General features: G+C 35.2%; 1 protein-coding gene across 1 annotated transcript in view; it reads left to right on the forward strand.

The window, feature by feature from the left end:
• LOC102808866 (WD repeat-containing protein 17-like) overlaps positions 1–14697 on the forward strand; it is a 107509-nt gene that overhangs the window by 77156 nt on the left and 15656 nt on the right. The window contains exons 9-19 of the mRNA XM_085497773.1: positions 507–593; positions 1731–1895; positions 5520–5672; positions 6040–6239; positions 7103–7236; positions 8250–8372; positions 8589–8744; positions 9539–9603; positions 10211–10438; positions 11590–11689; positions 12361–12503. Of these exons, the coding sequence (XP_085353899.1) occupies positions 507–593; positions 1731–1895; positions 5520–5672; positions 6040–6239; positions 7103–7236; positions 8250–8372; positions 8589–8744; positions 9539–9603; positions 10211–10438; positions 11590–11689; positions 12361–12503 (1554 nt within the window). The remainder of the gene's footprint in view (positions 1–506; positions 594–1730; positions 1896–5519; positions 5673–6039; positions 6240–7102; positions 7237–8249; positions 8373–8588; positions 8745–9538; positions 9604–10210; positions 10439–11589; positions 11690–12360; positions 12504–14697) is intronic.

Raw genomic sequence — 14697 nt, forward strand, 5'->3', positions numbered from 1 at the left:
TTTAATTCTCTAATTTTGATGAATATTTTTGTCATTTTTTGTAAAAAGTGATATTTTCAACTTCTTGTTAAAACCGCAAGTCCCATTGCTTTGATACTATACATATTGTTCATTTTCTAATGATATCTTCTGTTTTTTAATTGAAATGTGCATTGCTAACAGCGGAGCTACATGTATCTCAGCCGACTGGCTGCTTGTCTTATACATGTTAGAAAAAAACTATGATGATTATACTCATGAATGAGACTGACTGCAAATAGCTACTCATCATAGAAGTATTTATTCATAAAATCTTTTAGTTGTAACGATGAAACCTCTAGCACTTATTAGCACAACCATGAGGGCGCCGTCTCAAAAAAATGATGTCATACATCTAGCTCAACCTCAACCTCATGTTCATGCTTGTTTAATAGGAAAGTTGTAATGTAATTGTAGTAACCACGATTAAAGAAGCTTAGTGGTAATTTCTTTTAAAATTCTTAGTGTGTAATTTTTTTTTTTATTAGTATTATCCGGAATGTTGATGGTAAAGTCATTCAGAAATACAAGCATCCTGCAGCTGTTTTTGGATGTGACTGGAGTACAAACAATAAGTAAGTTATGCATCATCTGAAATCCCTGTGAATCGTATAGAGAGGGGGGCAAGGGTTATTTTCGTTCAACGTCATGGCAATATTTTTTTGTTAGTACAACGTAAATTGAAAAAATAAATTCCGTAATTCTGTAATCACAGGCTAGACGTACAACGTAATCAATCACATATTTTTTTTCATACACTGTAAAAATGTGTCATTTTTCTCGGTACGTACAAGAATTTTCTAGGTTTTCTTTCTTAATCTTCCGTAAAATGTAAAATAATCTTTATTTTCTCTGTAAACTGTAAACATTCAATTTTCACTGTAAACTGTAAAAACGACTTTTTTTCCATTGTATATTGTAAAAAGCCCTTTTTATTTCCCGTAAAACTGTACCGGCTACCCCCCCCCTCTTGCCCCCCTTCTATAGAGGTACAAGAATGTCACACTTTCAACAAGTCAATACTTGTTATTCCCATAATTTTTCAAATTTGTTAAATTATGACGTGTACCCAATGAGAATTGAAAAAATCTGGAAAAATTTAGTGGGAAAATATATATAAATATCTTGCATCCAAAGGTTTAAAGGGCGGTAGTTGCCCCGCACTCATGCACGAGATATAGGTCTCATATAAACAAAGATGGAGACTTTGACTGCTGTGCAGATCAACGAGTACAAACTGAGACGTTACCAAGCTTTAATTAGGTACCGGTATTTGTTAGGTGATTGGAAGGTATCGAAGGATTCACCGGCGGTGATTAGTGCAAGTCGCGTCCAGGTCAAATCTCATACTTGTGATTTCCATTAGAAGAGCGCATTGGATTGTGGGAAAATCAATGTTTATCAACACAAATGTCACAAACAGTCAACCCCGAAAACACTTCTTATGTCATAAATGTATGTTACTAACCTCAGTGCTTGCTTGTACCAGTGATTGCCATGTTTATTGTGCAGACTGTATAATCTTGTATATTACTTTTTTTTTTATTTACTTCTGTGCTTTTTTGCACGTGATTCATTTACAAATCTGTGACGTCAAAACATTTTGTTCTTAGTAAAAATAATTTTTTGCTAAAATGAATTGTCTTTATGGATTGTGTGCATGCTTCCGTGCGTTTGTTTGTTTGTTTATTATTTTTTTCTTCTAATCACAGGGATATGATAGCTACAGGGTGTGAAGATGGTAATGTTAGAGTATATTACATAGCAACAACATCAGACCAACCACTCAAAGTATTTACTGGTCACACAGCCAAAGTGTTTCATGTTAAATGGTCACCACTGAGGGAAGGTATACTGTGCAGTGGTAGTGATGACGGGTAAATAGTGCTACATTGTAAATTTTTGAACATTTATCTCTGCCATTTCTTCATCTTTATTCCCATTTAATTTTTAGCTCTGCTGTCGACAAAGTCGACACAGCGGAGCTGTTTCATATTACTAATTGTCCCTCGGCATCCAGCGTCCGTTGTCCGCGTCAACTTTTTACTTTTTCAACTTCTTCTTGAAAACTACAATTGTTAATTCAAACCTCTCTCAGATTTGTTCATTTCGTTATGATATCTTCAAATCTTGTTGGTGATATTTTCGACTTCTTGTTAAAAACCGCAAGTCTGATTGCTTTGATACTATACACATAGGTACCTCAGGTAGACCTCTCTCAGATTTGTCAATTATCTAATTTTGATGAATATTTTTGTCATTTTTGGTAAAAAGTGATCTTTTCGAATTCTTGTTGAAAACAGTAAGTCTGACTGCTTTGATACTATACATATTGATCATTTTCTAATGATATCTTCAGTTCTTTAATTGAAATGTGCATTGCTGACAGCGGACCTATCTCAGCCGACAGGCTGCTTGTTCTTATTTATAATTGTATGAAATCTTTAAAATAATTTTCCAACGATTTTTGTTTTGTTCTTGTTATAATGCCATAATTTCACAGGTAAATGTACAATTTAATAATGATACAAAAACCTCAAAAAACCTAATGTTTTTTTAATGAAAATTTCAGTATAAACAAGCCAGTGATTGTATGTGATATGAACCAACATTTGAACGATTCAACATTGAACCTAACCCAACCATCTTTTGAATGAATACTAGATACTTAGTGTCAAGTATTGTCACAATTTATCTATAATCTTTATTAAATTATGTTGATTTTTTTGCATAGGACTGTCAGATCATGTTTCATATCCAGGAGTCTGTCTGTTATGTTGATTTCATTGCATAGGACTGTCAGATCATGTTTCATATCCAGGAGTCTGTCTGTTATGTTGATTTCTTTGCATAGGACTGTCAGATCATGTTTCATATCCAGGAGTCTGACTGTTATGTTGATTTCATTGCATAGGACTGTCAGATCATGTTTCATATCCAGGAGTCTGACTGTTATGTTGATTTCTTTGCATAGGACTGTCAGATCATGTTTCATATCCAGGAGTCTGACTGTTATGTTGATTTCTTTGCATAGGACTATCAGATCATGTTTCATATCCAGGAGTCTGACTGTTATGTTGATTTCTTTGCATAGGACTGTCAGATCATGTTTCATATCCAGGAGTCTGTCTGTTATATTGATTTCTTTGCATAGGACTATCAGGTCATGTTTCATATCCAGGAATCTGACTGTTATATTGATTTCTTTGCATAGGACTATCAGATCATGTTTCATATCCAGGAATCTGACTGTTATATTGATTATTTTTGCATAGGACTATCAGATCATGTTTCATATCCAGGAGTCTGTCTGTTACATTGATTTCTTTGCATAGGACTATCAGATCATGTTTCATATCCAGGAATCTGACTGTTATATTGATTATTTTTGCATAGGACTATCAGATCATGTTTCATATCCAGGAGTCTGTCTGTTACGTTGATTTCTTTGCATAGGACTATCAGATCATGTTTCATATCCAGGAGTCTGTCTGTTACATTGATTTCTTTGCATAGGACTATCAGGTCATGTTTCATATCCAGGAATCTGACTGTTATATTGATTTCTTTGCATAGGACTATCAGATCATGTTTCATATCCAGGAATCTGACTGTTATATTGATTATTTTTGCATAGGACTATCAGATCATGTTTCATATCCAGGAGTCTGTCTGTTATGTTGATTTCTTTGCATAGGACTATCAGATCATGTTTCATATCCAGGAATCTGACTGTTATATTGATTATTTTTGCATAGGACTATCAGATCATGTTTCATATCCAGGAGTCTGTCTGTTACATTGATTTCTTTGCATAGGACTATCAGATCATGTTTCATATCCAGGAGTCTGTCTGTTATATTGATTATTTTTGCATAGGACTATCAGATCATGTTTCATATCCAGGAGTCTGTCTGTTATGCTGATTTCTTTGCATATGACTATCAGATCATGTTTCATATCCAGGAGTCTGTCTGTTATGTTGATTTCTTTGCATAGAACTATCAGATCATGTTTCATATCCAGGAGTCTGACTGTTATATTGATTTCTTTGTATAGGACTATCAGATCATGTTTCATATCCAGGAGTCTGTCTGTTATGTTGATTTCTTTGCATAGAACTATCAGATCATGTTTCATATCCAGGAGTCTGTCTGTTATGTTGATTTCTTTGCATAGAACTATCAGATCTTGTTTCATATCCGGGAGTCTGTCTGTTATATTGATTTCTTTGCATAGGACTATCAGATCATGTTTCATATCCAGGAGTCTGTCTGTTATATTGATTTCTTTGCATAGAACTATCAGATCATGTTTCATATCCAGGAGTCTGTCTGTTATGTTGATTTCTTTGCATAGAACTATCAGATCATGTTTCATATCCAGGAGTCTGTCTGTTATATTGATTTCTTTGCATAGGACTATCAGATCATGTTTCATATCCGGGAGTCTGACTGTTATGTTGATTTCTTTGCATAGGACTATCAGATCATGTTTCATATCCAGGAGTCTGTCTGTTATGTTGATTTCTTTGCATAGGACTATCAGATCATGTTTCATATCCAGGAGTCTGACTGTTATATTGATTTCTTTGCATAGGACTATCAGATCGTGTTTCATATCCCGGAGTCTGTCTGTTATATTGATTTCTTTGCATAGGACTATCAGATCATGTTTCATATCCAGGAGTCTGACTGTTACGTTGATTTCTGCATAGGACTATCAGATCATGTTTCATATCCAGGAGTCTGACTGTTATATTGATTATTTTTACATAGGACTATCAGATCATGTTTCATATCCAGGAGTCTGACTGTTATGTTGATTTCTTTGCATAGGACTATCAGATCATGTTTCATATCCAGGAGTCTGTCTGTTATATTGATTATTTTTGCATAGGACTGTCAGGTCATGTTTCATATCCAGGAGTCTGTCTGTTATGTTGATTTCTTTGCATAAGACTATCAGATCATGTTTCATATCCAGGAGTCTGTCTGTTATGTTGATTTCTTTGCATAGGACTATCAGATCATGTTTCATATCCAGGAGTCTGACTGTTATGTTGATTTCTTTGCATAGAACTATCAGATCATGTTTCATATCCAGGAGTCTGACTGTTATGTTGATTTCTTTGTATAGGACTGTCAGGTCATGTTTCATATCCAGGAATCTGTCTGTTATATTGATTATTTTTGCATAGGACTGTCAGGTCATGTTTCATATCCAGGAGTCTGACTGTTATGTTGATTTCTTTGCATAGGACTGTCAGGTCATGTTTCATATCCAGGAGTCTGTCTGTTATATTGATTATTTTTGCATAGGACTATCAGATCATGTTTCATATCCAGGAGTCTGTCTGTTATATTGATTTCTTTGCATAGGACTATCAGGTCATGTTTCATATCCAGGAGTCTGACTGTTATATTGATTTCTTTGCATAGGACTATCAGGTCATGTTTCATATCCAGGAGTCTGACTGTTATGTTGATTTCTTTGCATAGGACTATCAGGATATGGGACTACACCCAAGATGCCTGTATTAATGTACTTACTGGTCATTCAGGACCTGTGAGGGGTCTGTCATGGAATCCTGAAATACCATTTCTTCTGATATCAGGAAGTTGGGATTATACAATACGTGTGTGGGATATCAGGTGAGAGCGTCCTACGTATGTGTTTATCTTATATTATGTAGTGTCTGATGGATAGAAAGCATCCAATGATAACCACTTTATGACAAATGAATTTAGTCTTCACAATTGAACAATATGGTGAATGAAAAATTTTGTAAAACGGAGCTCACATAAAAGGCTGTGATAAGTGGAAAACGTGCTTACGATAAAGATCTCTTCAACTGCAACAGTATGCATTGTTGTGGATTTTCAGTGATTTATATGGTTTCCGATGAAAGTTTACTGTCTTTGTAAAGTTACAGCACCACAGTATATATATATATATATATACCGGTATATATATATATATACCATTTTGGTATTATATAAATATGTAAATCCTTTTCAGAGATGGTGCTTGTATAGACACTGTTCTAGACCACGGTGCTGATGTATACGGTCTAACTACACATCCATCCCGACCTTTAACTGTTGCTTCATGTTCTCGAGATTCCACAGTCCGGATATGGACTTTAGCACCGCTAGTTACGACATTACAAATGAAATTGATAGCAAAGAGAGCTCTTAGTGAAATCATCAGTACACCGGGTAAGTGTCACTTACCACTTTCCCTGACAGGAGATCTTTCTTTTTTTAATTGCTTTGAGAATAGTATACCTTTTGCAGTCAGTACGCTTCAATCTTTAGTAAGGCTGAAATTTGATACGCAAAAAAAAACAAAATCAATTATTACATGTTCTTGAGTTACACACAAATAGGATTTAAAATAGGAACATCCAGGATGTGGTCCATTGACGCTTGTACTGACTTTTGCTGCATAATATTGCTATAGATCAAACAGTTGTTCAAGTTGTTGATTATTTTATTATTTGGCTGAATTTTATTAGCCATTCATATGTATACAATTGGAGAGTAGACTTCTAGCATGTTGAGAGATGTAATAAAAATATTAGAACCCAAATATTTGCCCTCTTAGCGTTTAGCAAGTAATCCGCTACTCACAGGCATGAACATCTACTGTAAAACATGTCTTTTTAGCTAGCATGTTATTTTAGCTAATTTAGCTAATCTGTATTTTTGCTAATTCAAGATGCAGCTAATTTAACAGAAAGTCTATTCTCCCAAGGAGATAGTCGACACTTTAGCTAAATTAAGATTCTGTTAATTCATGCCAAGAGTCAAATCCGCTTAATAAATAAAATTGCATGCAGCTATTTCAACGTGTTCTACAGTGTATTCAGCCAGTGATATGTAAGTGTGGTTGGTCTTTATAAAAAAAAAAACAGCAGCAGCTTTCATTCCATGTTACATGAAATCAAAATCTATTATAGCATAAATGGTCCCATCAACTGAAGCTTTTTAAAGCCTATCATATCATATTGCTTCCCATGAGACGTACAGCTGCTGGCCCCTCTTAATGACTGACTGCCATATCTTTACCCCTCTTACAGAGCATGCATCTGCTGTTGGTGTGACGCCGTTACTGGCTGGGAAAAGATCGCGTGATTTAAAGGCTGTGATAGAGAAACTATCAACAGACAATATTCACGCCACAAAGCTACACATGTTCTCAGAATTCTTCTCAGTAAGTGCATTACTCGTAGATCATTAGCAATTTTCATTGTTTTATGTGCAACACATATGGCCAGCATTGATGTCCCATTGGTGACATTATTAACAGTTGGTCTGATTGTTCTAATTTGAAAAATTCTTGAACTGTGGTTCTGGGTGCGTAAAAGGAAAGATGGCTGTCAGATTTCAGTATGCGAAATCATTCTTTTCACAATCAGAATGTATTGGATATGGTATTATGTTTGTCAGACTCAGCCATGAATATATAAGGAATACAGTTGTGATGTTTATTTACAATTCAGTTCAGATTTCAGTGTAATTTTTGTTTCAAAACCACAAGAAAGCACTTTTATGATCCCAGGAATACCATACCAGGAATAGTGTTTCAACTGAATTATTGGATTGAGTGGCTCGCTTGGGGAATGAACAATGTGTGAACAATACGTTTTTTCATAACAGTGTAGCCTAAGATGTTAATGCAAAAAAATTAACACCAGCAGTTGAACTTATAATAGCTGCTTGCCAAGAAAACTACTGGGTGAACCATGCAGATTAAATTTCTTAGGGATTGCAAAACTGTGGTTTGATCATGAGTAATCCATCAAATTATCATAAGGTCAACAGCAACCAACTTTTGGATGCCAACTCGATAGCGTTTGGCATGATTTTGATTACTTACTGAAAAAAAACTGATGTAGTCATAGAATATGAAACGGGAACAAGATCAAATGAAGTTAAAGATGTTTTCAACCCTAACTGTGTTCGTTTACTGTTATTTCGTTGATTTATTCTGAACACTGCAAATGTCTCTGAGAAGCAAGAGTGCCCTCAAACTACCATTTTGTAAAATCTTTTGTTTTCTATTGCAACATTTAAAAATTCAATAATATACCAAAATAAGAATTTGTTCAAAAAAAAAAAAAAAAAATATTTTTTTGATTCATGTCTATTTAGTTTGCCAGCCCTGATAATTTTGATTTTTGAAAAAATTTCTGAAGCTTGAAATGTTTTTTTTTTTCTGTGTAGCCGCCAGGTGGTTCTAAGAATATATGGGAATTGGTGGATATCATCAACGGTAAAGAAATGAACATGTCACCAGATTACAGCAAAGGTGTACAGCATATGAATGATCTTACCAAATATAAAGCTGTAAGTATTCACATTTTATTGTGTTGTCTTTTGCGTTCTGTGATATATACTGCAGAATGCTTTATTTTCACCACGATCAATTTCAGTCATTTAAATATCTGTGGGTAATCATATGCTTATTCGTGTGAAAAATCTTGTGAACGATATGGAATTATTACACGTCATGACCAGATTGTCTTCATTTATTTATCATATTTGTATATCTTGTTTTATTAGTCTGAAGCACAAGGATTAGAAATTGTTAAAATGTCACGGTTTGGTGCTGGTATTGGAACGCAGACCAAGGATGAAAGACTGAAAGAGGCTGCACAGATACATATACGACTAGGAAATGTACAAAGATACTGTGAACTGATGGTAGAGTTAGGACAGGTGAGTCACTCTATCAATTCTTCACACTGGGACTTGCTAGGCAATGTACAAATATATACGATGAACTGATGGTAGAGTTAGGACAGGTGAATCACTCGATCAATTCTTCACACTGGGACTAGCTAGGCAATGTACAAATATATACGATGAACTGATGGTAGAGTTAGGACAGGTGAATCACTCCATCAATTCTTCACACTGGGACTAGCTAGGCAATGTACAAATATATACAGTGAACTGATGGTACAGTTAGGACAGGTGAATCACTCCATCAATTCTTCACACTGGGACGTGCTAGGCAATATACAAATATATACGGTGAACTGATGGTAGAGTTAGGACAGGTTAATCACTCCATCAATTCTTCACACTGGGACTTGCTAGGCAATGTACAAATATATACGGTGAACTGATGGTACAGTTAGGACAGGTGAATCACTCCATCAATTCTTCACACTGGGATGTGCTAGGCAATGTACAAATATATACAGTGAACTGATGGTACAGTTAGGACAGGTGAATCACTCCATCAATTCTTCACACTGGGACTAGCTAGGCCATGTACAAATATATACGGTGAACTGATGGTAGAGTTGGGACAGGTGAATCACTCTATTAATCTTAGTGTGATTACCGGTAGGTAACAAATCTTTATTCAATTCCTAATTCATTCATTCATTCATAAACAAGACACACTAAAGTATGTGATTAACAAAATGAGGAATCATATATTTTTGTATTATTTGTCACATTCTGATTGGCTGACAGTTAAAACTGTTTCATTGTGTTCTCAGTGGGAAAAAGCATTGGCTGTAGCTCCGGGTGTGTCTTTGGAGTATTGGAAGAAGTTGACTGAAAGGTACGTAGTGGAATCGTGGTCCCAAAAAAAACGCTTGAAATAACACTGCAAATGAGCAAGTCTGTGAAAGAAATGTATTACTTGATTTGTAAAGATATAGTTTGTGTAAATGTTGATAAATTTGTGGTTCAGTAGTTACTATCCAACTTGTAGGTAAATGTACAGCATTTGCTTCAACACATTCTGAAGTTTTCGGTGAAATAAAAATCATAACAATGCTATAAATCCAGGCTTCCTGTTGCCGAATTACAAAGCAAAGCATATAACCTGATAACCTCACTCAGTCAAACATTTGCAAACTTAAACTTAGTCTGAGATCCCATTGGTGTTGAACAGGCTTAGTTGATGCCTGTATCACACAAAATGGCGTCTTTATCGCATATCTCCATAAATAGTAGTTGCATAGTTTAAAGGGTGGCAGTCGTGACGCCGCGTCCTGTTTGATATGGGACTCATAGCAACGTATACAACGTGTGTAAAATACATTGTTTATTTACATGAAATTTTAACATGTGCTGCGCGACGACCACCAGGCTTTAACCTACATGTAGCTTACTCGCACTTCTTTATCTACAACAATGCAGTTGTTATCTCTTGTTGTTTGCAGGAGAGCTGAATACCTTATGAGTGAGGATTACGATGACTGCATACCGTTCTGTGTTGCCACGGGGCAAGCGTCAAAACTCATAGAATATCACTCACAACATGGACATCTAAAAGAGGCAATGCTTATTGCACAAGTGGCATGTGAGGGCAGTATACAACCACCGCTTGTAGCCAACAGCCAAGCGAAGCCCTACAATGGTGTTTATGAGCCTCATCCAGATTTTGTTAAGTATGTATGTTTTTTGTTATGTAATTTCTTTGTTAATCATTGTATTAGAGGTGCTGCTCACGTACACGATGTCAGTTATTCGCACTGAAGATGTAAATAATTTCAATTAATTGTACTAGTGAACCTTTGATTGCGTGATTGATTTGTCCAAACAGTTTTGGTCTGGTCAGTTTGTTAGATACGCTACGTAAAAGACATAAATCATAAAATTTTGTTATCACACTACTATGGTGCATTGGGAAATAACTCACAGGAAACATAATGCTATATATATATGAAAAAATACTTCTTGTGTGATTCGAACTAGCGATCACAGCACCACAAATCACCTAGCTGCACAAATTGGCCACTGGGCTTTCTTAAAAAGGATGCTTAATAACTGAGCTTATTCCACACTGCAACCCTGCAAAGCCAAATGAATGCACACAGCATACCGAATAGAGATCAGAACCCTCCTAACCCGACAGTAGTACATTGAGAAATGGTGAGATAGGGAAAAGTGAGCTGCTGACAAATGCTATATATAAATAGATGAGTGAAGGGAAACTCAATTGGCTGCTTAGCGTTACGATTTATATCATTGAAATTTATGATGATTAGTGTGAAATATCTCTGCTGATATGTGCATATGTGCATGCACTGTACATCACCCATTCGCCTTTGGTTCATGGATAATATAAAATATCACTTCTTTCATCAGGTTTTTAACACTAGTGATGTCCTCATATATACTTTGCAGGTGTAATGCATTTGATTCAAAATCCTACTTGGTAATAAGGAAACAAACGCAATAAAGAATCATCATCATAGTTTATTGGCTAAATATATTAAAAATATAAATATAAATTGGATTGGCCTTGCACACTAAAATACAATCATTTGGCGAGATGCAACAAAGACTACCTAGGGGCCTTACATAAATTTGACGTCATGTGTCGGACGGCTATGGGCTAGAAGCCTTTAGCTGACCGGGATGATGTGGATGCCAGAGATCGATAGCACCTGCCGGACAGTAGGAGTTCAAACAAATCATGCGCGGGATTAGATATGTCACCGATGATTCATTCGGCTCGCTTGTCCAGGCGTTTCCAGTACACGTCACATAGAGGGGGAAGTTGGATCTGACCAATTCTCATTAATGTTCTTTTCAGGATGCTTCATAAATGCAGTGAAGATTTAGCTGACTGGTATTTCCGAGATGGTTCCCCTGTATTAGCAGCATGTTGTCATCTTTCAGTCGAGAACTGTAAGGTAAGGTGTAATCTCCACATTGCAGGAGATTTCAGTCGAGAACTGTAAGATAAGGTGTAATCTCTACATTGCTGGAGATTTCAGTCGAGAACTGTAAGGTAAGGTGTAATCTTCACATTGCTGGAGATTTCAGTCGAGAATTGTAAGGTAAGGTGTAATCTCCACATTGCTGGAGATTTCAGTCGAGAACTGTAAGGTAATGTGTAATCTCCACATTGCTGGAGATTTCAGTCGAGAACTGTAAGGTAAGGTGTAATCTCCACATTGCTGGAGATTTCAGTTGACAACTGTAAGGTAAGATGTAATCTCCACATTGCTGGAGATTTCAGTCAAGAACTGTAAGGTAAGATGTAATCTCCACATTGCTGGAAATCACGGTGTTAATGGGGGTGTATATTCCACCTGATCTATTTTATAAAAAAAGAAGTAGTTGTGTTTATAGAAACATTTTTTCAATCAATTTTACCAGATCAGAATATGGTTTTCTTTCATTAGAAATATGAAATTGCCCGGAGTATTTTTTAATGTTCATGAAATCATTTCTTTGATTAATAATAGATTCTTCTGGCCAGTTATTTAAAAACATTATAAATTGTTTTCATACTTGAAAATATCACTTGAGTTTTTATCGATTAAATGTATTTGCTGATGTCATATATTGTTCATTTCAGCTGGCAATGTCGAAACTAATTCGTGGCAATGAATTGGAACTAGCTATAAGTGTTGGATTGTCATTGAATGTAAATGAACATTGTGAACTTACTTATCTTGCTACGGAGCTGTTGGCAAAGAGATGTGAAAAGATTAGTATGTGGTAAGTTCACCCACCCATCATTTAATACCCTACACACTCCTACTCAGGTAATAGAATCTTCCACTGTATTTTTTCTATGCTTATTATGCATGTAATATCATGACCTTTAAGAATTAAGATGTATAATGGTATTATGTGATTACAAGAATACAGTGTGCACTCAAACAAGGTTGTGTAAGATGAATTCTAATCACAGTGTCTCTGCGTACAAAGGGAGCATTCTCAGATTCATGTAAACAACAAGTGCACACTTCACTTTTGAGCATGTGTTTTTTATTAACCAATTTTGATGAGCACTTTTTAGACACGCATTGGGTGCTGACTGTCAAACTACATTTGAAGTGTAATGTTATATATTAACAGAGGTACATGTACATTACTTGGGGTTTGCAACACGTATGTACTGTATGGTGACATCATGTCAAGATCCCATTCAAGTCTCATCTCGTAGATAGTGAGACTGGTGCTACGACCTTCTGACATGACATAGGCGGTTTGTAATAAAACAATAAAACATGTATTACCACATTCATAGTGAAAAAATTTAATACATCGAAAATGTAATATAGTTAGCGTAATCCGTCATAACGTGAGCAGCTATTTTGATCAACCTGGACATCCCAGTATCCTAGTTACCTTGGGCATGCGCATTCAAATTTTTCTGAGTTGGAACACTTATGTGAGAGCGAGATTGAAACGGGATCTTGGTATCATGTCACCGTAGTTGCAAACCCCAAGTAATGTACCTCTGATATTAACCATTGTAATAGTCATTTTATGTTAATCCTCATTCACAAATAGAAATAGTCTAAACTAATAAATTCACTGTGTTTACAATATTTTTAGCTAGTTGTGGACATCATTTATCAATTATTTCATGACATTTTTATCGAAAATGTGTCAACTACATGTAAGTGAAAATGACAGACAATTTGAATTGACTGGAGAAAACATGGAGAGACTAGACTGTGTATCTAGTCAAATGCTATTATTCAATCAAAACTTGTATATTTCCAGCTCTACTGATCAAGTAACATCTGATATTCAATCACTGATGATCTTGATGATACTAATTTCAGTGGTGGCCATTTGTTTTTACAAATATATAACTAGTATGTTTTTATTCATGAATCTCCATTGAAGCCGACATACATACATTGGGTTGTACCAGTACTTTTTGTGCAAAGCTCCAAACTGTTTTTTCTTATAATAATAATAATATTAATAATATTAATAATAATAATATCTTTATTGCATCCTTAATATAACATTTTCTATCTGTTAATAGCAATATGTATATAAAATTAATGTACCGGTAGTACTAAAAGAGAGAAAGTCAGTATTACAAATCAAGAGAATGTTCATTTCTTAAAATGCAAGAATTGTGAATAGAATTGCTATTAGGTTAATTGTATTTTCATTAAATAAATGAATTTCTGTAGCTTAGTGATGGTTTCTTTTGGGAATATGATATTTGAGAGAGTTTCGTTTCGGTGTGTTTGGTATTTTGGACATACTAAAAGGAAGTGTATTTCATATCTTCCATGTCATGCAATGAACAATGTCTACAGATCCTATTTTCTAATGGTGTTTTTGGATGGGTGTGTCTTCTTTTTTCAATGGCTAAATTGTGATTACTTGTTCTGAATCAAGTTACAGAAATTCTTTGATTTGTATTTAACACATTTAAGTAGTCTTCAAAATTGTAATTAATTTTAAATTTAGGGTATGTTCTAAGTTTTGTTTTCTCATTTTCTATCCAGTAGGAGATAACTGTTGTTTAAAAACGTTATGATTCATAAACATATTAAAAAACTTACACACATTAACAAAACACAATACCTTTGTGTGTTCATCCTCGACTCTGCATGGCCAATCTCTACGCTTTAGAAATTCTAATGTCTGTGGTCCATAAAATTTTGAATACGGTAAAATCTCTTCTTTCGCACAGCAATACGCGAGACTGAAACATGGTTTCAAGGTGCTACGTAAACATTCTCATCTAAAACTCCGTCTTCCACATAATACATGTTTTTATTCACAAGCAATGCAATGACTGATCACACACCCATTTAGTGACACACGTCATCACTACGACAGAAATTACCATAATGTGTATGAACCCGCATTCTTCAGTGATGTACGAAATGTGGCTAGACTCAACTCAACTCAATTCAACTTGACCTGTGTATGT

The sequence above is a fragment of the Saccoglossus kowalevskii genome, chromosome 4 (assembly GCF_978046115.1).
Source record: "Saccoglossus kowalevskii chromosome 4, keSacKowa6.1, whole genome shotgun sequence".
In the NCBI taxonomy this organism is placed as follows: Eukaryota; Metazoa; Hemichordata; class Enteropneusta; family Harrimaniidae; genus Saccoglossus; species Saccoglossus kowalevskii.